Source organism: Pseudorasbora parva, chromosome 1 (genome assembly GCF_024679245.1).
Source record: "Pseudorasbora parva isolate DD20220531a chromosome 1, ASM2467924v1, whole genome shotgun sequence".
NCBI classification, from domain to species: Eukaryota; Metazoa; Chordata; class Actinopteri; order Cypriniformes; family Gobionidae; genus Pseudorasbora; species Pseudorasbora parva.
Genome location: NC_090172.1, coordinates 7,415,639 through 7,437,181, shown reverse-complemented (window position 1 = coordinate 7,437,181; position 21,543 = coordinate 7,415,639). Strand labels below are relative to the sequence as shown.

General features: G+C 35.3%; 1 protein-coding gene and 1 long non-coding RNA gene across 2 annotated transcripts; one reads left to right on the top strand and one right to left on the bottom strand.

Moving 5' to 3' along the window:
• The first annotated feature begins 205 nt into the window (after positions 1-205).
• On the top strand, positions 206-21,526 carry znf143a (zinc finger protein 143a). Its single transcript, XM_067415089.1, has 16 exons — positions 206-359; positions 3,600-3,702; positions 4,833-4,919; positions 5,512-5,595; positions 5,733-5,861; positions 8,205-8,398; positions 8,566-8,637; positions 8,723-8,836; positions 10,441-10,516; positions 10,887-11,012; positions 11,807-11,986; positions 12,903-13,130; positions 13,224-13,357; positions 15,080-15,211; positions 15,905-16,012; positions 21,240-21,526. Exons 2-16 carry the CDS (start codon positions 3,606-3,608, stop codon positions 21,321-21,323), a joined length of 1,845 nt encoding a protein of 614 aa, XP_067271190.1. The 5' UTR covers positions 206-359; positions 3,600-3,605; the 3' UTR covers positions 21,324-21,526.
• On the bottom strand, positions 17,819-19,539 carry LOC137040474 (uncharacterized). Its single transcript, XR_010897909.1, has 3 exons — positions 19,476-19,539; positions 18,972-19,068; positions 17,819-17,955 (listed from the first exon to the last, which is right to left on the bottom strand). It is a non-coding gene; the product is annotated as an uncharacterized lncRNA (long non-coding RNA).
• Positions 21,527-21,543: the final 17 nt, after the last annotated feature.

The following is a 21,543-nucleotide window of genomic DNA, read 5'->3' as shown; positions in this document are numbered from 1 at the left end:
CCACCACCCACATACTGCCTAGCCACACCACCTAAAATACCCTAGCAACCACATATGTCAGAGACTACATCATGGCCTTAAAATCTGGTTTGTTGATCCATTTCTAGGTAATTAATTAATGACTGCATTTAGATTTTTAGGTGAACTATCCCTATAGCTGAGAATGTTTCACTCCCGAACAACAGGGGGCAGAATAGACATTTTCACTCTGTTCTCTGACATTAAAACCACAGAGGAAACATACCAATTCAAAACACACCGTTGTATTTCACAATGTTTAGGACCTTGATGTATGGAAATATTACACATATAATTTAATCCGGTGCGCCGTTTCTGATATATTTGAGTTCTTCAGCGAGGTGAGTGTCTGAAACACTAAACACATCTGTTATTAATGTAATAGATCAGGCGATATGCACTACATTGTAACTGTTAGCTACTGAGAATCAGATTCGCTTCAGCAGCAGTAATAAACCAGGGTTATAAACGCTGTAACGTTACTGGAAACGATCGGATGTAAGTGTCGCACGGTTTGTTTACTTCTTACGGACACTGAATATCGCGGCAGGTTATTAGCTAACGTTACTTTGAGTTCACATCTCATCATCTCATCATGTGCCAGTGTTTTCATGTGTTAAAGGTGTGTGCGCGTAGAGAGATTAACCCCAATTTATGTATTTATTTTAACAAATTATAAGTACATCACTGTCATACTTGAGCAGAAGCAGCACTACTGAGGTGACTAGAAAACTGTACAAAAGGACAAAAGGGTTTTGAGATAAGGAACTATCTGGTTCATAGTATTTTTGTGATAATGAATGTTTCATAATAATTTATATAATCTGAATCCTTAGCCTACTTCATCATATATGATACATGAATTTCAAAAAACAAAACAAAAAATCTGAATTCTGATAGTTCGTACTTTTTTTTTCCAAAGGCATTTTATTATTATTGTAAATACTGTCCCCTTCTACCAGCTAGTAACGTAGGTAGCCTACGTTAAACGTATGAATGAATAACTTTTATATTGTTTGTAATATTTCAAGATGAACTTACTGGACTGAAACAGTTTATAGGGTTACTTGATCATCAATGCATTTTACAAAAGAAAAGAAAAATCATGTTTAAAATGTGAGTATCAAATATGATCCATTATGGACCTTTATTTGATCATCATCATCGTTGTTTTGTCTCCCACAAAAAATCGTATTTACTCAGACATATTATTGGGAGATTCGAGTGACAACTGATATGCATTTTATGTAAATAATCTGTTGAGACCTCATTGATTCTATTACAAGCTATCAATTATCCACACAAATATCAACCACTGCACCAAATTGCATATTTTTGCTCAGTTTTGGGCCTCTTAATAAAATTGTGGTATTTTTGGCTTCCTTAAAGGGATAGTTCACCCAAAAAGTGTAATTCTGTCATTAATTATTCACTCTCTTGTCGTTCCAAACCTGTAAGACTTTTGTTCATCTTCGGAACAAAAGTTAAGATATTTTTTGATGTAAATAATACTAGGGTTGATGTAGAAAATACTAGGGGTGGAACGGTTCAAATTACTCATGGTTCGGTTTGTATCGCGGTTTTAGGGTCACGGTTTACGGTTCAGTATGTGCTATATTCAGGCTAATTAGTAAAAATAAACAAAATAGAACAAGCAAAGGCTCAAATATATACAACAGAGCAAAGATACATCTAAAATAACCAGTGCTTTTCAGGCTTTCCAGGTATAATTTGCGCACTGTGTGCTCGGCTTCAGATGAGTACACACACACACACACACACACACACACACACACACACACACACACACACAACAATACACACAAAAATACACACACACACACAAATCTCCTCTCAGCATGCGTGAGTTCTGAGTCATGGTAGTCGCATACAAGAGTGACTGTTTAGTCCTCGCTTTTTGATTATTGCCGTTGTTGTAATGTATTAGATAGATCTGATTAAATTTTCTGTTTGTTTGCTTCTTATTATTAATAATAAAAAAGTGTTTGTTTACAGTACTATGTGTACTGCGCTTGATTCACTGAGACTTGTTACAGCACTTGCAGGCGGTTGCTCTTGTTTGTTTAGTTGCTTCTAATGCTCTCCTCATTTGTAAGTCGCTTTGGATAAAAGCGTCTGCTAAATGATTAGATGTGAATGAATTGGGAAGCCAGAATGTGGAAAAAATACATTACCCTAACTCTGCCTGTCTGTTTTACACGTTGTTATTTTCAACAAACAATATCATAGATACGTCATCAGCTTTGAGATGAACCGCGATGCAAGTGCGTGCCGAATTGTGGTTGGGGATTTTTTTTTTACAGAGAACGTTCCACCTCTAGTACAGTGCAGCTATTCCGAGTTCTACATCAGAACGCCGCTCATCATTGGCCGACACTGTTCACATGAACACTATGATATATGTAATGCTGATGCAGGAGCTAGCCAATGGAAAGCCGCCATCCTGCCATAGAACCCGGAAACGCTGCACTGTATTTATCTTGTCAACAGTGTATGAGACAGAATAAATTGTTAGATAAAGTTGTATTTTTGTTTGTTTATTGCACACAAAAAGTATTCTCGTCACTTCATAACATTAGGCCTAATGGACTATTTTTACAATGTCTTTACTACCTTTCTGGGCCTTGCAAGTTGCAATTAAGTTCGAAGAGGAATGAAGCTCTTATGGGTTTAGAACTAATATCTTGAAGAATTGCTTGATTTTGGAAAAAAAATATTTTGTATTAAAAATCTTTACATTCCATTATTGTCAGTTAGTGTTGGTGATTAATTTACACTAAAACAAAATATAACATTTATGCCTTGATCTCCAAAAACATCCATTCCATTCACTGATGTATTGTATATTTAATGTATATTATAATATATCAGTGCTTATATTTCATAATGGTCTTATACTGGCTCAATGCCAACAAATTTTCTGTCAGTTCTTTTGCGTGAATTGGAACGTGTGCTAATGTTTGTGGGTGGTTGAAGGACGCGAAAGATACACTCGATGCATCTTTTAAAATGAGTCGACTGAAGGACTCAAAACGAAGGCTCTCTTTCAAGAATCCTTCAAATCGAGATGGCCTTTGGCAGCGCTTGGTGACGTCACAGCCGAGATATGCAAAGCACCCTAAAACTATAGAAATATCATGATGAAGCAGACAGGAAGGAGCATTGTGTTTTATTCCCATGTTGACCTGTATGTAGTTGTATGTTTTGGGGCCATGAAAAATTGTAAAGTATATTCTTTATTATTTTAATTTAATTTATATATTTATATAACAGGGCTTCAATTAAGCCAGGATTAGTTCAATTATGGATTTTTTAGGTTTTTTAAACATTACTGGTGTGCATCTTGAGACAAAATATGTCAGTCCCATTGTTTAAAGATGTCAGTAAAAGTTGCTTTCAGTTCAAACAGCTCAAACACACATTATTGTCTGGCACCTTCTCTGTTACTAAATTATTGTTGTTATAATATATTGTTGTTGTTAAATGACTTCATCACAGTTCCATAACTCTTACTGAATGTGCCCATATAGTAATATTGTGTTCCTAACATTTGATTTCAGGTTATAATGCTGCTGGCTCAGATAAATCAGTCAGCAGATTTCCAGGATGATGGTGATGCTCAGGAAGTCACGCTCTGTTTGACTGAGGCTGTGGGGATTGCAGGTAAGAGCTGCACACTTTATAAATGATTTCTTTTCAGACATTGGCATTTTATTAAAGGGAAAGCTGTGCATACAGACTACCGGTCAAAATTTTGGGTTCACAAGGTTTTTGGTTTGTTTTGTTTAAAAAAAACACACACACTTTATTCAGCAAGGATGCATTAAGTTGATCAAAAGTGACAGTGAAGACATTAGGCCCTATCAAATACCTGGCGGAATGCGGCGCAGGTGTTTTTTTCTAGTTTCATCCAGACACAGTTATCATTTTCACATCCAGCGACACATTGTTTAAATGGCAACACACCAGGTGTGTTCAGGTGCATTGTTGGGGCGTTGGTATTTTGTGTTGTGAGCGCAATATTTTTTGTGTTATTTAAAGGGCACGTTAGTTATATGTTCCTATAGTCGGGTACACAACGTACGTACATTCTGCTTATCACACACACGGACGCGCAGCAGCACACAAACATTTTTAAATATTAAAAATAAAAGGATTTCTCTCTGAAGAAGGGCTCAGTCTTTTCTGCCATGTAAAAAGCGAATCCGCCATAGTGCGAGCACAACTGGCTTTTAAAGGGAATGGGAGATGAGACTCTGATTGGTTTATTGCACATTACGCCTATAACACACCCATCAGTAAGAGACTAGGTACAACCCTTTTAGACAATGCACCTGGTATGCCGACACTTTTTCCGGCATTAAACTAGCAAAAGTGGATTGGACACATCTTAAGTGCACCTGCGCCATTCGCTTCAGACCATGCAGTCATTATAAAATAGGGCCCATTATATTGTTCATTTTTTTTGTCTTTTAAATAAATGCTTTTCTTGTTAAATAATAAATGTTTTTTTTTTCACCAAAGGATCCTAGAAAGTAACATGTATAGCTGGACAACTGTTTTCAATATTGATAATAATCATAAATGTTTCTTCAGCAGCAAATCGGCGTGTTCCACTGGAGTAATTATGTTGAAAATATGAAAATATGATAATAATTTAAAACTGTAACACTATTTTGCAGTATTACTATTTTTACTGTACTTTTGATCAAATAAATGCAGCCCTGGTCAGCATAAGAGACATTTGAATGTCAGTCATCCTGATCTCTCTATTTTTCTTGTTAATTATTCAGACGGCGATCAGAGCATGGACACAGTCAGCTTGCAGGCTGTGACTTTAGCGGATGGCTCCACTGCATATATACCTCACAACCCTCAAGGTATGTCTATTACGATGCCTTCTAAACAACGAGTTCTGAGCAGAAACATTGTTCACCTGAGAGACGCTTATGAGATGTATAGATCAGCATCTTCTTCTATAGGAAACAAATTAGCATATTGATTAGCAAATCTGTTGGTCATTTCCATTTTATTTGTTATCATTGAGCACATTCTTTCTACATTTTCTATCAAACATCTGTACATGCATGTTTGCATTTTGAAGAACAATAACGTTCTACAGGACCTTATAAATAAATATAAATATATAAAATTATATATTTACATTTTAACGTAGTATATGTATACACACACACAATATAACAAATAAAATCTTGCTCAAATAAACTATTATTGTAAATAATCAGGAAGATCTGCAATCTGTATTTTTTTTATATATATATATATATATATATATATATATATATATATATATATATATATATATAAACATATCAAAGTCCCGTGAATAACTACCATGGACTTTTTTTTTTTACTTTTTTTTTTTTAAATGTCATATTTATTCACAGTTGACCAGTTTTTTTGTTTGTTTTTTGAGTGAGGTAATGACTGAGTGCTCTTTGTTTTCCTCAGAAAGCAATATAGTTGAAGGACAGGTGATCCAGTTAGAAGATGGATCCTCTGCTTATGTGCAACACATTGCTGTTCCAAAAGCAGGTACTCTTCTGTTTGTTATGCAGCCAATCTTTATGTTAATTCCACTGGAAGTAATCTAGCTTTTATTATTTTACGAACAGGCTTATGATGGTAATACTCAAATAATGTCTTTTTATTTTTTATTTTATATTCACTAGATGAGCCAAATAACTGGACAGGCTCATCTGTTTGTGATGTTGTTGGCAGCGAAAGCTTAAGACTGGAAGATGGTCAGACTGTGCAGTTGGAAGATGGAACTACTGCTTATATCCACCACACCACAAAAGGTTTATCATTTCCTCTGGTTTTGCTGCACTCTTGAAAGAAAAAGTTCTATAGAGCCGTGTTCTCATTCCCACCGAGCGCTACGGTTCAGTACAGTTCAGTACGGTACGCAATTTTTGCCGTTTCCATTGTCAGATGTTGTATTAAAGGCAAGGGTACTAAAGGGTACTAAAGGGTGGAGCTAGACTCACTGCAGAACGTTGATTGGGTGACAGAGAATTGTCACTTGCGGGTGCTTTTTTGTTTTGTTTTTCGTTGCAACCTTGGCTCAAACAAAACGTGTCTTCTTCTTGTGACAGCAGCCACATGCCCAGAAAAAAGATCAAGATCTGCTGTATGTCGTCCAATGTTGTTTACAGTGTCGCTTTCTTCCTCATTTGAGAATGGTGTCGATACACTACACCACTCCTATTATAAGCGTACTGTTTGTGGTGGAAACGCAAGCCAGATCATGGTTATGGTACCAAGTTGTACTGAACCTCACCACCATTAAAATGCCCATATTGTGTTAGTTTTTTTTTTTTTTTAAAGGTTCCTAATTTGTTTTGGAGTCTCCTACAATAGATTTACATGCATCATAGGTCAATAAACACTTTTATTTTTCTCATAATATAATATACATTGCACAACTGTTTGGCGTGAGTGTACGCAGCTTCGCTCATTCGCGGAAGCATGAAGTTTAGCGGAGATTTACTTTTAGAAGGGTCGTCCTCTCTGACAGCAAAATGGACATATTTGCGGGACTTTTTAACATTTTCAGAGGGAGAATATACCGGTGAAATGTTATGCACTGAGTCAGTCAGCACAATAGCCTAATTTCTCAGAGCGTCTGACAGGGCAAGCTGCTTCTAACTATATTTGTTAACTATCTTACCAGTTCATGTAAAGTCTTTAATATAAAGCATGTCATGTTTCGGACGAGTTGTATCATGCACTGTCCCTGCATCAGCTCATTCTTCCGCTATTTTTCAGATGCGATCGTATCAATCTTCTGTATATCGATATACAAGCTATTGCCTCTTCTGTATTGTCTCTAAAAATATATATTGTACAAACTGGATATACCGCCCAGCCCTACCTTCAGTTCTGTTTCGTGTCTTGTTACACACATTTAAATACACACAGTTATGTCAAAATGGCTGTCTTAATGAGCATTTATGTAAACTGAGTCGATTATGCTTTAAGTGAACGATTTCAGATGGGGAAAGAAGACGAATGCATGTCAAGGGGATTCTAGAGTAAACCTGCTGCTGTCTGTCAAACAACAAAAGAAAAAGAGAAAATCACTCAGTGCTCTTGGCTAAATAACCTTTATAGCTTTATTATACTTCAGTGTATATTCAAATAATGTGAAGACTACTGTTTTTAGTTCTTATTTTTAGTAACAAAGATACATTAAAATAACCCAAATAATCATCCACCCCTAGTTCAGGTGTCTTTGTTAACCTGGATCTTATTGTTGTTCAGTTTTAGGTTGAAATAACTATGTTACCAAGTCAAGCAAAGAGTTTTTGGTATTTAAATATTTGCATTACATTTTTGTTTGTTTACATTGATGTTAAAATTGTATTGTTAGATTTGTGAAATACATTAATGCTAAAATACTGCTGGTCACTTTCAGAAGTTGTAGTGACAAGAGAGACTGTGAAACGCACAAATGGTATCATTCTCAGTTTTTTAAATCAATTTTTTTGTAAATAAAATTGTAATAGATTTTATACACTAATAGCAATATCGTATCGCATATCAAATATTTTAACAAGGTATTGCATATCGCATTTTTCTTCAATATTGCACAGCCCTAGTCCTGATAATCCCTAATGTTATATATTACCAGTAAGAAATTGCCTACATTATTTTAAATATATCTAGTCAGTGACAGAATGCAAGCATATTCGTCTACAATAATTCAGTATTTTCAGCCTCAGAATCATGAATATTTTTATTCTGGTGTCACCATTATCCTGCACATTAGGTTGCCAGCACCTTGTCTAAAACTATTAATTTCCACCCCCAATGTTATACCAAATGTAGCATTTAAATCAATAGTATATGTTTTGTTAACCTTTTACCATATGTCTTGGTGGTGTATCAGATGTTCAGATCATGAGTTCAGTATCAAATTGTTACAAAAAGTATTATGCACTCATTTAAGACTTTCTTCTTATAGAAAAGTTCTGGCATAAAGGGTTCTTTAAAAGTCAAGAGCCCTAGACTTCTGTATAGAACCCCACTGAAACTTTTTTTTCTGAGAGTGTGTGCAGAAGGATTTTAAATAGGATTCGGTTGAACATGCTTTAATATATTTATTTTGATCTGTCTTTGTGTCATTAATGCATTTGCAGATACGTATGAACCCAGTACCTTGCAGGCGGTGCAATTAGAGGACGGGTCTACCGCTTACATCCATCATGCAGTTCAGATGTCGCAGCCCAACACCATTCTGGCAATCCAGACAAATAGCACAGTAGCAGATCTGCAGACAGATACATCCATTGATCAAGAAACAATCAATGCTTTGGAGCAATATACAACCAAGGTACCCTTTAAAGATGACATGGGTGAATGCAAAGATATTTATTCATGTATTTGCGATGATATAAAATGACGTAACATTGTTACATATTGTAAATGTTTTTGTTTTTTTAGCTTAATCGTTTGTCAAAGTTGGTAAGAATTTTTTTTCTATTGAATTCTTTCCTGCAGATTGAGGAAATTGACTCATACACAAACTCTGAGCTGATCACCAATGATCCTCATGGTGTTGTGGAGATGCAGGTTATAATACAATTTTCATGCAATATAAAAATATCAGTAGCCAATAATACTATTACTCAATAATGTTTATCCTCCCTCCCTCTAGATCGTTCTTCAGGGTCAAGGAATTCAGCGTAATGTGCAGCAGCCAGGGGAGAAATGTTTTCGGTGTAATTATGAAGGATGTGGAAAGCTTTACACCACTGCAAATCATCTTAAGGTTATTATGGCTTGTGTATTTGAGCTTATCAGCTTGTAAATAAATGTACAAACCCAATTCCAAAAAAGTTGGGACACTGTACAAATTGTGAATAAAAAAGGAATGCAATAATTTACGCATCTCATAAACTTATATTTTACTCACAATAGAATATAGATAACATGGCAAATGTTGAAAGTGAGATATTTTGAAATGTCATGCCAAATATTGGCTCATTTTGGATTTCATGAGAGCTACACATTCCAAAACAGTTGGGACAGGTAGCAATAGGAGGCTGGAAAAGTTTAATATACATATAATGAACAGCTGGATGACCAATTTGCAGCTTATTAGGTCAATTGGCAACATGATTGGGTATAAAAAGAGCCCCTTGGAGTGGCAGTGTCTCTCAGAAGTCAAGATGGGCAGAGGATCACCAATTCCCCCAATGCTGTGGTGAAAAATAGTGGAGCAATATCAGAAAGGAATTTCTCAGGTAAAATTGCAAAGAGTTTGAAATTATCATCATCTACAGTGCATCATATCATCCAAAGATTCAGAGAATCTGGAACAATCTCTGTGCTTAAGGATCAAGGCCGGAAAACCATACTGGATGCCTGTGATCATCGGGCCCTTAGACGGCACTGCATCACATACAGTAGTGCTACTATGATGGAAATCACAACATGGGCTCAGAAATACTTCCAGAAAACATTGTTGGTGACCACAATCCACAATCCATCCATTCATCCGTTGCTGGCTAAAACTATAGGTCAAAAAAGAAGCCATATTTAAACATGATCCAGAAGCGCAGGCGTTTTCTCCTCAAGAAGCCAAGGCTCAAAATCAAAATTTGAAGTTAATTTTGGAAAACTGGTAATCTATGTCATCCGGACTAAAGAGGACTACGACAACCCAAGTTGTTATCAGCGCTCCATTCAGAAGCCTGCATCTCTGATGGTATGGAGCTGCATGAGTGTGCGTGTGGCATGGAAAGCTTACACATCTGGAAAGGCATCATCAATGCTGAAAGCTATATCCAAGTTCTAAAACAACATATGCTCCCATCCAGACATTGTCTCTTTCAGGGAAGACCTTGCATTTTCCAACAAGACAATGCCAGACCGCATACTGCATCAATTACAACATCACGGCTGCGTAGAAGAATAATCCGGGTACTGAAATGGCCAGTCCAGGTCTCTCACCCATAAAAAACATTTGGCACATTATAAAGAGGACGATGCAACAAAGAAGACCTAAGACAGTTGAGCAACTAGAAGCCTGTATTAGACCAGTTCGGGACAACATTCCTATTCCTAATCTTGAGCAACTTGTCAACTCAGTCCCAGACGTTTGCAGACTGTTATAAAAAGAAGAGGGGGTGCCATGTCCCAACTTTTTTGAGATGTGTTGATGCCATGAAGTTTAAAAATGTCCCTTAAAATTATAAATGTTCTCAGTTTAAACATTTGATATGTCATCTATGTTGTATTCTGCATCGTTTTTGTTTTTATTCACAATTTGTACAATGTCCCAACTTTTTTGGTATCGGGTTTGTAATTCATCATAAACAATATTACAAATGCAGTGCATAATGATTAAGTGCTCAGGATTTGTTTTTTCAGGTACATGAAAGAGCACACACAGGTGACAAGCCATACTGTTGTGACATCCCTGGCTGTGGAAAAAAGTTTGCAACAGGTAACAAAAAGTCTTCAAATCAATTAGTCACATCAGCAGGGGGCTTTATGTCTTAGATCAGACTTTTGAGGTCAGTAAATAAAAATGAAATAAAAATGATTGCAAGGTTGCATTAAATAGAGTAAGACAGTAAAGAGTTTTTTTTAATGCTACAGTGCCAAATGCTACATAGTGTGATTTTTATTTTTATTTTTTCAATTCTAATAATTTGTTCACAAAATTACTCTTTTACTACATTTTCAATCACATAACTGTACTAAAATATTCTTTTTAAATCTTACTGACCTCAATTCAGTATTTGAGCAATTGCGTATTTTTGACGTATTTTTCATATTTACATATTCATCACTTGTCATATATTTTCTTTTAGGTTATGGTTTGAAAAGTCACATCAGGACACACACTGGAGAAAAACCTTACCGCTGTCAGGAGTTGGACTGTAAAAAGTCTTTCAAGACCTCAGGGGACCTTCAAAAGCACACCAGAATTCACACGGGTACTTTCTTAGCCTTCTTAAAATCTTCCACCTAAGTGTTTGGAATATTATTATCTGAATATGAATACAGTAATCAAACAGTACTGTGTTAAAATACCATGGTATTTGATTGGTAGGCAAAAAGCAGCATGCATCAGAATTACATATCGTCGCTTTCGGGCCGAAAACCTTGTATCTCCATTTTTTTGTCATTTTCATAAATTATTACTATTGGTCTCCCTTTATGTCTGTCGCTGGGTTTTGAAAATGTCTAATCAATGAAAAGTATTAAAAAGAGCTTGTGACTAAACCTTTTATCTCCCTTGGATCCTCAAACTGTTGGTAAAACCTCATAACTCCACCCACCTCTATCGTGAATGAAGTACCACACGCAGTTTGGACTTGTTCGCAAAGCAAGGGTATATTAAGAACTGATTCTTTAAATAAGTGCAGCATTTTCTAGTGTGCTGCCACAACAAACTGTATTATAGTAATGCAAAGGGTCCTTAATTTACACAAATGTAGCCTAAAATAGCTTTGAGGAGTAAATAAATCTGGTATTAAAATTGCAATAAAATGCATGGTCTGACACAATTTCCTATCTTATACAAACACACACACACACACACACACACACACACACACACACACACACACACACACACACACACATGATTCAAATATGTACAGTTTTCAGAGATACAAGGTTTTCCAGACAGCGATGATATATTAGCATTTTCATATTACTGGTAGCTGCCTTATTATCAATGTGATACATTACTTGGGCTCCTATCAATAACCTCTGTTCTTTTCAGGAGAGAAGCCATTTTTATGTCCTTTTCCGGGCTGTGGACGATCCTTCACTACCTCAAACATCTGTAAGGTGCATGTTCGCACACACACAGGAGAGAAACCGTATCACTGCCCAGAGCCAGGCTGTAATCGGGCCTTTGCCAGTGCAACAAATTACAAGAACCACATACGGATCCATACAGGTGTGCTGCTCTTTACCTTAAAGGGGTAGTTCACCTAGAAATTAAAATCATCATCCATTTTGGAGCTTGTTAACACCAGTCCTCATTCCCTTACATTGTATTAAAATGATAGTTCAGGCAAAAACAAAAATACTGTCATCATTTACTCACCCTCATTTCATTCCAAACCTGTATGACTTTGTTTCTGGAACAGAAGATATTTTGGTAAAACTTTACAAAAAGGTTTCATTTGTTAACGTTGGTTAAGTACATCAGTTAACATAAACTAACAAAGAAAACTATATTAACACTTTATTTTAAGGTGTCGTAGTTACACGACACATGTACTTACACTAGCGATAACAGTAAATTATGCATAATTACAAGTAAATAACCCAAACCCGTTATTATGCTTGAACTATTTATTTGTTAAAATTATTTAATGGACTCTAGCTAAAATGAGCTAAGATTAACTAACAATGAACATTTGTATTTTTATTAACTAATTTTTGTTATTAAGTTAATTTTTTTAACAAAGACTAATAAATGTAATGCTCATTATTAATGTTATTTAATACATCAACTAATGTTAACTGATAACTCTTATAGGTGTTATAAAAAAAGTGTTATAGGTACTATTTAAAGGTATAGGTATATTGAGAAGTGTCTCAGAAGTGTTTTTGGAATGAAATGAGAAGAAGTAAATAGTGTCAAAACTGTCCTTTTTTTGGGGTGATAACTATCCAAAAATTCACCTTATGTTTTCACAAAAGAAAGAAAGAAAGTCAGGTCGATATGGGAAGACTTGTGCGGGAGTAAATAATGACAGAATTTCCATTTTGGGTGAACTATTTCTGTATAATATTTAATCTAACCTAAATGTAACTATGACTGCAACTCTGTGAAATATCTAATGCAGTGCCTTTATTACATGCAGGAGAGAGGCCGTATGTTTGCACAGTTCCTGGTTGTGACAAGCGATTCACTGAGTACTCGAGTCTATACAAACATAATGTAGTGCACACTCCCTGTAAACCCTACAAGTGCAACCACTGTGGAAAGACATATAAGCAGATTTCCACACTAGTCATGCACAAACGTACGGCGCACAATGACTCTGAGCCTATAGAAGAGGAGTCGGAGGGCTATTTTGAACCCCCTTCAGGTTGGTTTTGAAAAAATACGTACATCAAAGATACAGGATTAGATTTTGATGTTTCATGAGCAGAAATGGGCTGTTTTGTTTTTTTGCATTCAGAGGCTATAGATGACCCCTCCCTGAGTGTTAGCCCTGTGAAGTGTGAGGACACTTGTCCTGAAATGGCTTCTGAAATCTCTGATGTCACGGAACAACAGCATGTGACTCTCATCACACAAGATGGAGCATCACAGGTTTGCATCTAAAGTTTCTTAGAACAGTGGTTCCCAAACCTGTCCTGGAGGACCCCCAGCACTGCACATTTTGCATGTTTCCCTCATCAGACACACCTGATCCAACTCACCAGCTCATTAGTAGAGATAGCAAGACCTGAAGTGGGTGTGTCTGATAAGGGAGACATACAAAATGTGCAGTGCTGGGGGTCCTTCAGGACAGGTTTGGGAACCACTGTCTTAGAAGACTGCATGTCTGTATATTAAGTGCTTTTTGATATATTAAGTGCTTTACCAATTAAAGCGTAATATTCTGTTTAAGACAGTGTAGGAAAATAATTAAGGTCATTTGAACGGATTTCATTTGAACTGTTGGTAGGCAACAATTTTTGGAAGACTAACTGCGAATTTGGTCCGGTGACTTTTCAAGCCTTGCCCTAAAACTGTGGCAATGTTCATAGCAATGTGCGTTGATTTCTGTGCAGCCATCACTGCTGGGTAGACCACTTACAAATTGTAGTCCATTACCGAATATAAATTACATGATGAAAATTGTATTTATTGATCTATTTTATTAAAAATTTTAGGTACTATAATCAAACTACTTTTTCATTACTTTTTAGATTATTTTTGTCCTAACCTGTTCATCCCATTGATTTGTATGAGATAATCTTGTACTGTATTAAATATAAAAATACAAAGACAATAAATGTTAAACAATAATGTAGTGTATTACACATTATTTTATGTCACTGTTTCCAAAACTAGGATTTGAGAAGGAGCTACAGTGACTTTGTATATTGATGAAAAGCTATTAATTAAATCATTACAATTATAAAATAATAACAATCAAAATAAAACGCTTAATAAAAACATGAAGCCTTTATGATTATTTATTTAATTATGCCTTTAAAATGCATTTTTATAATGCATTTTAGAATGATCTTGTGAATAATTGTAACCATAGTTATAATACCTTATAATACACTTTTAGAAAGTATAATGTATTAAAACAACCAATTTCAGAATCAATTTCAGTAACATAACAAGGAATCTGTGACTATTATAATGCATTTGTGCATAATGCAATTTAATACAATATTTTCAGTGTAAAAATAGCCGCTTGACTAATGGCTGGTCTGTGTGTCCAATTCCACAAAACTGGAAGACTATCTGAACATTTATAAGCAATAGTCTTTGTTTTAGAAAGAAAGATTTAACAGAAAAAAGCGGATTATTGACAGTCAATGAATTATGATAAATGTACTGCCATTTTTTGTGAATATTAAATCGTCACCTTTATTTATATAGCGCTTCATACAATACAGATTGTTTCAAAGCAGCTTCACAGTGATAACAGGAAAATGATTCAGTGACGCATTTTGGCTGTACAGCCGCTCTAAAAGAACATAATGTCATTGTTCAGTTTAAATCACTTCTGTTGTAAAGATCTTCAATTATTAAGTTAGTCTCATTTCAACTAAAAATAGTTCTACAGAAAACTGTTATTTCCAGCTCAGTTTAGTTCTCATTCAATAGTGTCAGCACAGTCAAATCAATATTTTAAAACATCTAATCATCATCTAATTACAATAATTAATTTCTAATCTGCTTATGTAATTATGTAGTCCAGATTACTTGTAATCAGTTACAACCCAGCACTGGCTGCCATAGATGTCTATAGCAAATCCAGAAGCTCATCACAATGCATGTGCTGAATGGGAAGTTTTGTGATTTTAACAGGCTCTTGGAAATGCAATCACAATGGTAACACAAGATGGCAGTATGATCACCTTTCCACCCACGGAGTCTTTGCTGTCTTCAGCGGAGGCTCATTCAGTGACCATGGTCTCAGAGGATGGGACTGAAGGACAGGTGTGTGGGATTTTTGGCTGTTGTAAATTTGAGAAGTAAATATTCATGTTTTTGGTTTTCACTTCCAGCAAACACATAAAAGGTTCTTTCCTAATTATCACAAGACTGTATTCAGCCCTTTACTGATCTTTGTCTAAATAACATTGCCAGATGTAAAAAGCAAAATGTAGGCCTTAAACAAAGCTTTCAACAACCATTTCAGACTTTATTTAAAAACATTTTCCCTGAAATTGTTGAGTTAGAATAGTTTTTAAGAGTGGGATTATAAACACGAGGCCGTGAAAGCGGACCGGTGAGTAGATGAGTTAATCTGTCGATCAATCGGTTGACGGCTGCACAACTATTGCCGAAGTAAACTCCTACTTACTGTTTATTAATAATTAGGATAATGGTTAAGTTTAGGTATTGGGGAGGATTAAGGGATGTAGAATAAGGATGTGCAGAATAAGGCATTAATATGTGCTTCATAAGTACTAATAAACAGCCAATATCCTAGTAATATGCATGCTAATAAGCAACTAGTAAATTTGGACCCTAAACTGAAGTGTTGCCACCCATTCAAAAAATCCATTGATCTTCAGAACCAGAACTGCTCTTTTCCAGGTTTTGGCCCATTAAAATACGTCATCCCTGCAGCACTCTATAAACTGATCATATGAACTATTTTAAAGTATTTTTTTCTGTTTTCTCTAGATGACTATTATGATGCCAGAATTAACTTCCAGGAACACACAAGGTGGTTTATCGGCACACCCAATTACTCTTCTGGCTACTTCTAACGGCACACAGATTGCAGTTCAGGTAAGGCTGGAATACACTTCACTACAGAGTTTTTCACGATTGACCGTCAGAGGAATTAATGCTAATTGCCAAAAGTCACAGACAATCTTCAGATTTTTTAGCGGTCAGTGTTGACCAATTTCACAGAAAATGATAGCAATAGACCATGATTTTCTGCTTCAGATTATGATTTCATCCAGTCAGAAGATTTCAAACTGAATGAAATTAGACACAGACCAACGCAGACAATTAACAGATTTTAGTACATCATTTCTCAGACCTTTAACGACCCGAAAAAAATAGCCCTTGTCAAAAAATCCTTAAGGATTTTTAATGGAAATCTGTACAGGATTCCATTAAAAATTTCTATCATATTTTGGAACCATTCCTATAGGATTCCGTTAGAAATAATCTTATAGGATAATTTATGTCTTGTCCTTTAAGATTCTTATCTGATTCCTATAGGATTCTTTGGGAATTGTCTTATAAGATAATACATAAATATCCCATAGGATAAATCCTAAAGGATTCCAATAAGATTCCAAATGTTATCTGATTCCTATAGGATTCCGTTAGAAATAATCTTATAGGATAATTTATGTCTTGTCCTTTAAGATTCTTATTTGATTCCTATAGGATTCTTTGAGAATTGTCTTATAAGATAATACATACAGGATTTTATTGGATCCAATTGGGTCTTTCTCTCTCTCACACACGCACGCACACACACGGTTTTGCTATCTTTACTTTCTACATGGGAAGGCATATTCGGACAAAGCAAAGATAGCAAAGTGTACCAAGGCTACTATGTCTGGATACTTGGTTCACTGTAAGAATGAAAAAAAAGTAGAATTAGACCCTTTTCACATTTCCGGGTTTCTCAGAGCGGAAGTCGTTATAGTTAGGTTAATTAAAAAAATATTAAAATTAATTAAAAAACATGGTTTTACTACGGTTATATTGTAGTAATACTATAGTAAAACTGTAGTTTTAATTACTGTAGTAACTGGTATTTTTAACAACCATGGTTTTAATACCATGGTTTTACTACAGTTATATTGTAGTAATACTACAGTAAAACCATTGTAACTATGACTGCAGCAACTTTTTTGCAGTAAACATGGTTTTAAAAAACATGGATTATGTACCATAAATTGGTTGTATTACCACAGTGTAACCACGGTTTTACTAAATGATCTTGAAGTACATTTAAGTAATTAAGTTACAACAAACATCTACAAAATAACAACAGAAAGAAGTTACCATTCTATGATACAAACTTTATTACAGAAATTACATAATCTGAACAAAAATATAAACTTGCATGTGTTCTCATGTGACATGAAATAATAATCTACAAAGTTGTAAATTATTGGTGATAAAGTGGTGCTGTGCAATGGTTAAAAAATTCAGTTGCTAATTTACAGATAAAAAAATAGCAATTTGATCCACTGTAATAATGATTTATATACAAAAATAACATTGTACAAATAAAAATGACTTAAAGCACCTTTAAATACACAGCATCTTCCTCCACTAAAATGTCTATAAGCTGTAAACATGTGCCCAAAACAAGCATACGTTTGCAATTTATACTGTACATAAATTAACAGGATTATATTATAACAACATTACTTAACAATTAATTACTTTATTACTTAAAAACATTACTAAAATTTTCTTTTCTTTTTACGAAAAAATACATATACTACACAATAAAAATTAGAAGAAATTAGTGTTTTTTAAAAAAAATAATGTTTAAAATGATATCCACTCACAATAGATGAAGACATGAAGTCTCCTGGTGGGGGACGAATACATTCTAGGTGGAAAAGTGTCAAAAGCATGTGATGCAGCATCCATGCCAGCAGCTGTCAGTGTGAAGTCTGTCATATAGGCCGGCAGGTTACAGTCCAGCTTTGGTTTGGTTCTGTCTTGACCTTCAGCCCAAAAGGATGTAGGAGCTAAAATGAGAAGAATACACACCACATTAACACACGGCTAGCTGGAATTCTTAACTGTACTATCGAGGAACCATATAATAATGTCCAAGTACAATGATGTCTATTCATTCAGTGTTTTCACAACCCATACATTATTATGGCTCCAAAAGCAAAGCAGAAAGAATGTACATTAAAGGATTAGTGCACCCCAAAATGATAATTCCTGATCTTTTACTCACCCCAATGCCATCCAAGATGTTCATGTCTTTCATTCTTCAGTAGAAAATAAATAAACATGTAACATATACTTTTTTACCTCAAATGCTCGACTTTGATGTAAGGCTTTGTGGCCTCATTACGTTGGAAAGGTCACGCGTGTGACGTATGTGGAAGTACCGTCCCAGTGTTAAAACAAACGTGCAAAGACTAAATCAAACACCCTTTACAAAAATAAAAGGTAAAACAACAATGTCGGACAATTTTAAAGTTAGAGGAGAACATGAGATGGAGTTTTTCGGCACTTGGTCAGCACTGACCTTTCCGGCTTAATACGCAGTGGGAAAACAACATCAAAGTCGTGCATTTGAGGTAAAAGGTATATAAATGCTTTTTTTTATTTAGTAAATGACCGATGGAAATTATCAGGAAATTTTAATTTTGGGGTGAACTAATTCTTTAACAATACAGAACACGATTTTAGATTCAAATTCAATTTCTATTTGTTATAAATCTGCCAGGTTCTCACACCAGCCAATCACAGCGCACTCCCTCTCCCGAATACTGATTACTCACACCTGAACCTCATCACACTCATCTCCACTATAGATAATACCAGTAAAACTCAATAGTTTTATGACCTGTTTTAATATAAACAGGGTTTGTGTTTTTAGGTTTACTTGCTAATTTAATATTGCTCACTGTCACTTATGTTTTGAATGCCAAAGCCTTCTTAATATGTATAATATTGCTAAAGAAAATAACTAAAATCATGCTGATATTATGTCAAATATTATGTCAAATACATGCATTAAAATTACCTTCCTCAGTTCACCCGTTTCTTACAGCTCTGTCAGCAGCTTCCTCCAGAAATGTTGGAATCTTCCCCTCTGTTGTAGATGGGTTATTTTGTCCCTCCTGAAATCACAGAACATTTTTACAATATTTGTTTACCAGTTTGCAGCTAATTTTCGCGCTCCATGTAACTGACATCATCGATGAACAGTAATGTTACAGTGTATACTTTTAGATTTTTGATACGTACCATTGACAAATTAGCAGCAAAACCTTAACAAAACTATCAAAACATTTAAGTTTCACATAAAGATTTATTTAAAAGCTCAAGTTCTCATAAACAAGGGCTCAATCGATCAAATTGATAGCGTTAGCTTAAGTTACCCTCTTGTGAAAACAGTTGAGATGCCGACTTTTCCCGAAGACACTTCTATCAAGTAAATATTCAATTGAAGTGTGTCAGTTAACGTAAGAAAGGTGTCAGGAACAGTTGTGTGTATTATTTGTGTGGTTTTAGGGACTAAACTCACCTGAAACTAGTGAAAACAGCGTCGAGGAAGTGCTGCTCGTTTGACTCCGAGTCCCCGTTTCCATGGCAACTCTGCTCCAGTGTGGTTTGAAGAACGCGATTTGAATGTCCAACGCGCATGCGCATGACGCCACAGTCACACATCATTTACATAAACCATCTAGATTTAAAACATTACATAAATAAAAAATCTCATTGATATTAAATCATGAATTTAAAATTAATTAGTCATATGAGCCATTCATAGGTGCAAAATGCCACCCCTGTACTAGATAGTGAGACAAAGTGGCACTTTTATATGTATTTTATATTAATGTATTTTGTATTATTATAGGAACATGCAACCTAATTATTTCATTTGAAAGTGTGATTGTTTTTCTATGCAAACGCTTTGCTTTGGTTATATAACAATATTAAGCCAATCTCTGTGTTTTTTTCATTGAAAAGTGAAATTCCATTAAAATAAATCATAATGTCCTATAAGATTCTAAGAATCCAATAAGATCCATCAGGACAAAGTGAAATTCCATTAAAATAAATCAGAATGTCCTATAGGATTCTAAGAATCCAATAAGATCCAACAGGACAAAGTGAAATTCCATTAAAATAAATCAGATTGTCCTATAGGATTCTAAGAATCCAATAAGATCCTACAGGACAAAGTGAAATTCCATTAAAATAAATCAGAATGTCCTATAGATTCTAAGAATCCAATAAGATCCTATAGGACAAAGTGAAGTTCCATTAAAATAAATCAGAATGTCCTATAGGATTCTAAGAATCTAATAAGATCCTATAGGACTAAGTGAAATTCCAATAGGATTTTTTGACAAGGGAGCAATTGACAATTGAAAAACAATTGATCAAACACAAATGAATGTAGTGTCTGTTGCCTTTGGTCGTGTCTGTCGGTGCTGTGTGAAATTAGCCTTTATTTATGTCTGGAACAAAAGTTTGGTACTGTGTGAATTTTCTCACTTACCCTTTACCAAGTTATCAAGCCTTGTATTTTTAAGAGTCATGTAGGCTGTCACATCCTGCCTACTGAGATACCTTTATCTGATTTTTGAAGGTAACATAGATACACGCTGATGAGCCAAAACATTATAATTCAGTCACAGGTGAAGCAAATATTGTTGATTAGCTCCTAACAAAGCTATATATTAAGGTCTGGGTGGATTAGATGTTATTAACAAACAGTCAGCTCTTGTAACCAGCATGTTGGATGCCGGAGAAATGGACATTATTAAAGATCTGAGCAACTTTGAAAAGGGACAAATTGTTATGGCAAGACGACTGGGTCAGTGAAATGGCAGGGCTTGTGTGTAGCTCCCAGTCAGCAGTGATGAGAATTTACCAACAGCGTCCGAGGAGAGACCAACCACAAACCGGCAACAGGATGTTGGGTACCCAAGTCTCATCGATACACAAAGGCAACAAAGGCTATCCCATCTGGTCTGAGCCAACAGAAAGTCTACTGAGACACAAGTCACACATTTTTTTAAAGATGGTTTTGAGGATGGTTGTGAGAGACCACAGGACAGCTTCAGGGCTCTTGGTGCTGTTGTGGCAACACGCAGAGGACCAACTGCATATTAGTCATTTTAGGTCATAATGTTTTGGCTCATCAGTGTATGTCAATGCCTATGATGTCCCACTATCTTGTGATGAAAATATTGTCACTGTTAGTTTTGACCTTGATCTTTAACTGTATAGCTGGGCTTTTGTATGTATTATTGAACAGGTGTTGTATTTTATCTTGTAGCTCAATGAGCAGACTTCACTGGAAGAGGCTCTGAGGATAGCGTCATCATTACAGGGAGGAGAAACCACAGGACTGGCCAATTAACTACCTTCACAAGGGACTCAGTATTTAGTGAAACTAGGGATTCCAATGATGAACAAATGATGAATTTTCTAATTGCCCTATCGCGACAATTGTACAGAGGTTAAACTGTGCACTGTGAAAACAGATTTTTAACAGATTTTGTTCACATTGATATATCTAAAAGTTGGAAACCCAATTTTTTTAAATAAAAGAGATTACCAGGATTTGTTCAGTGTGTCGT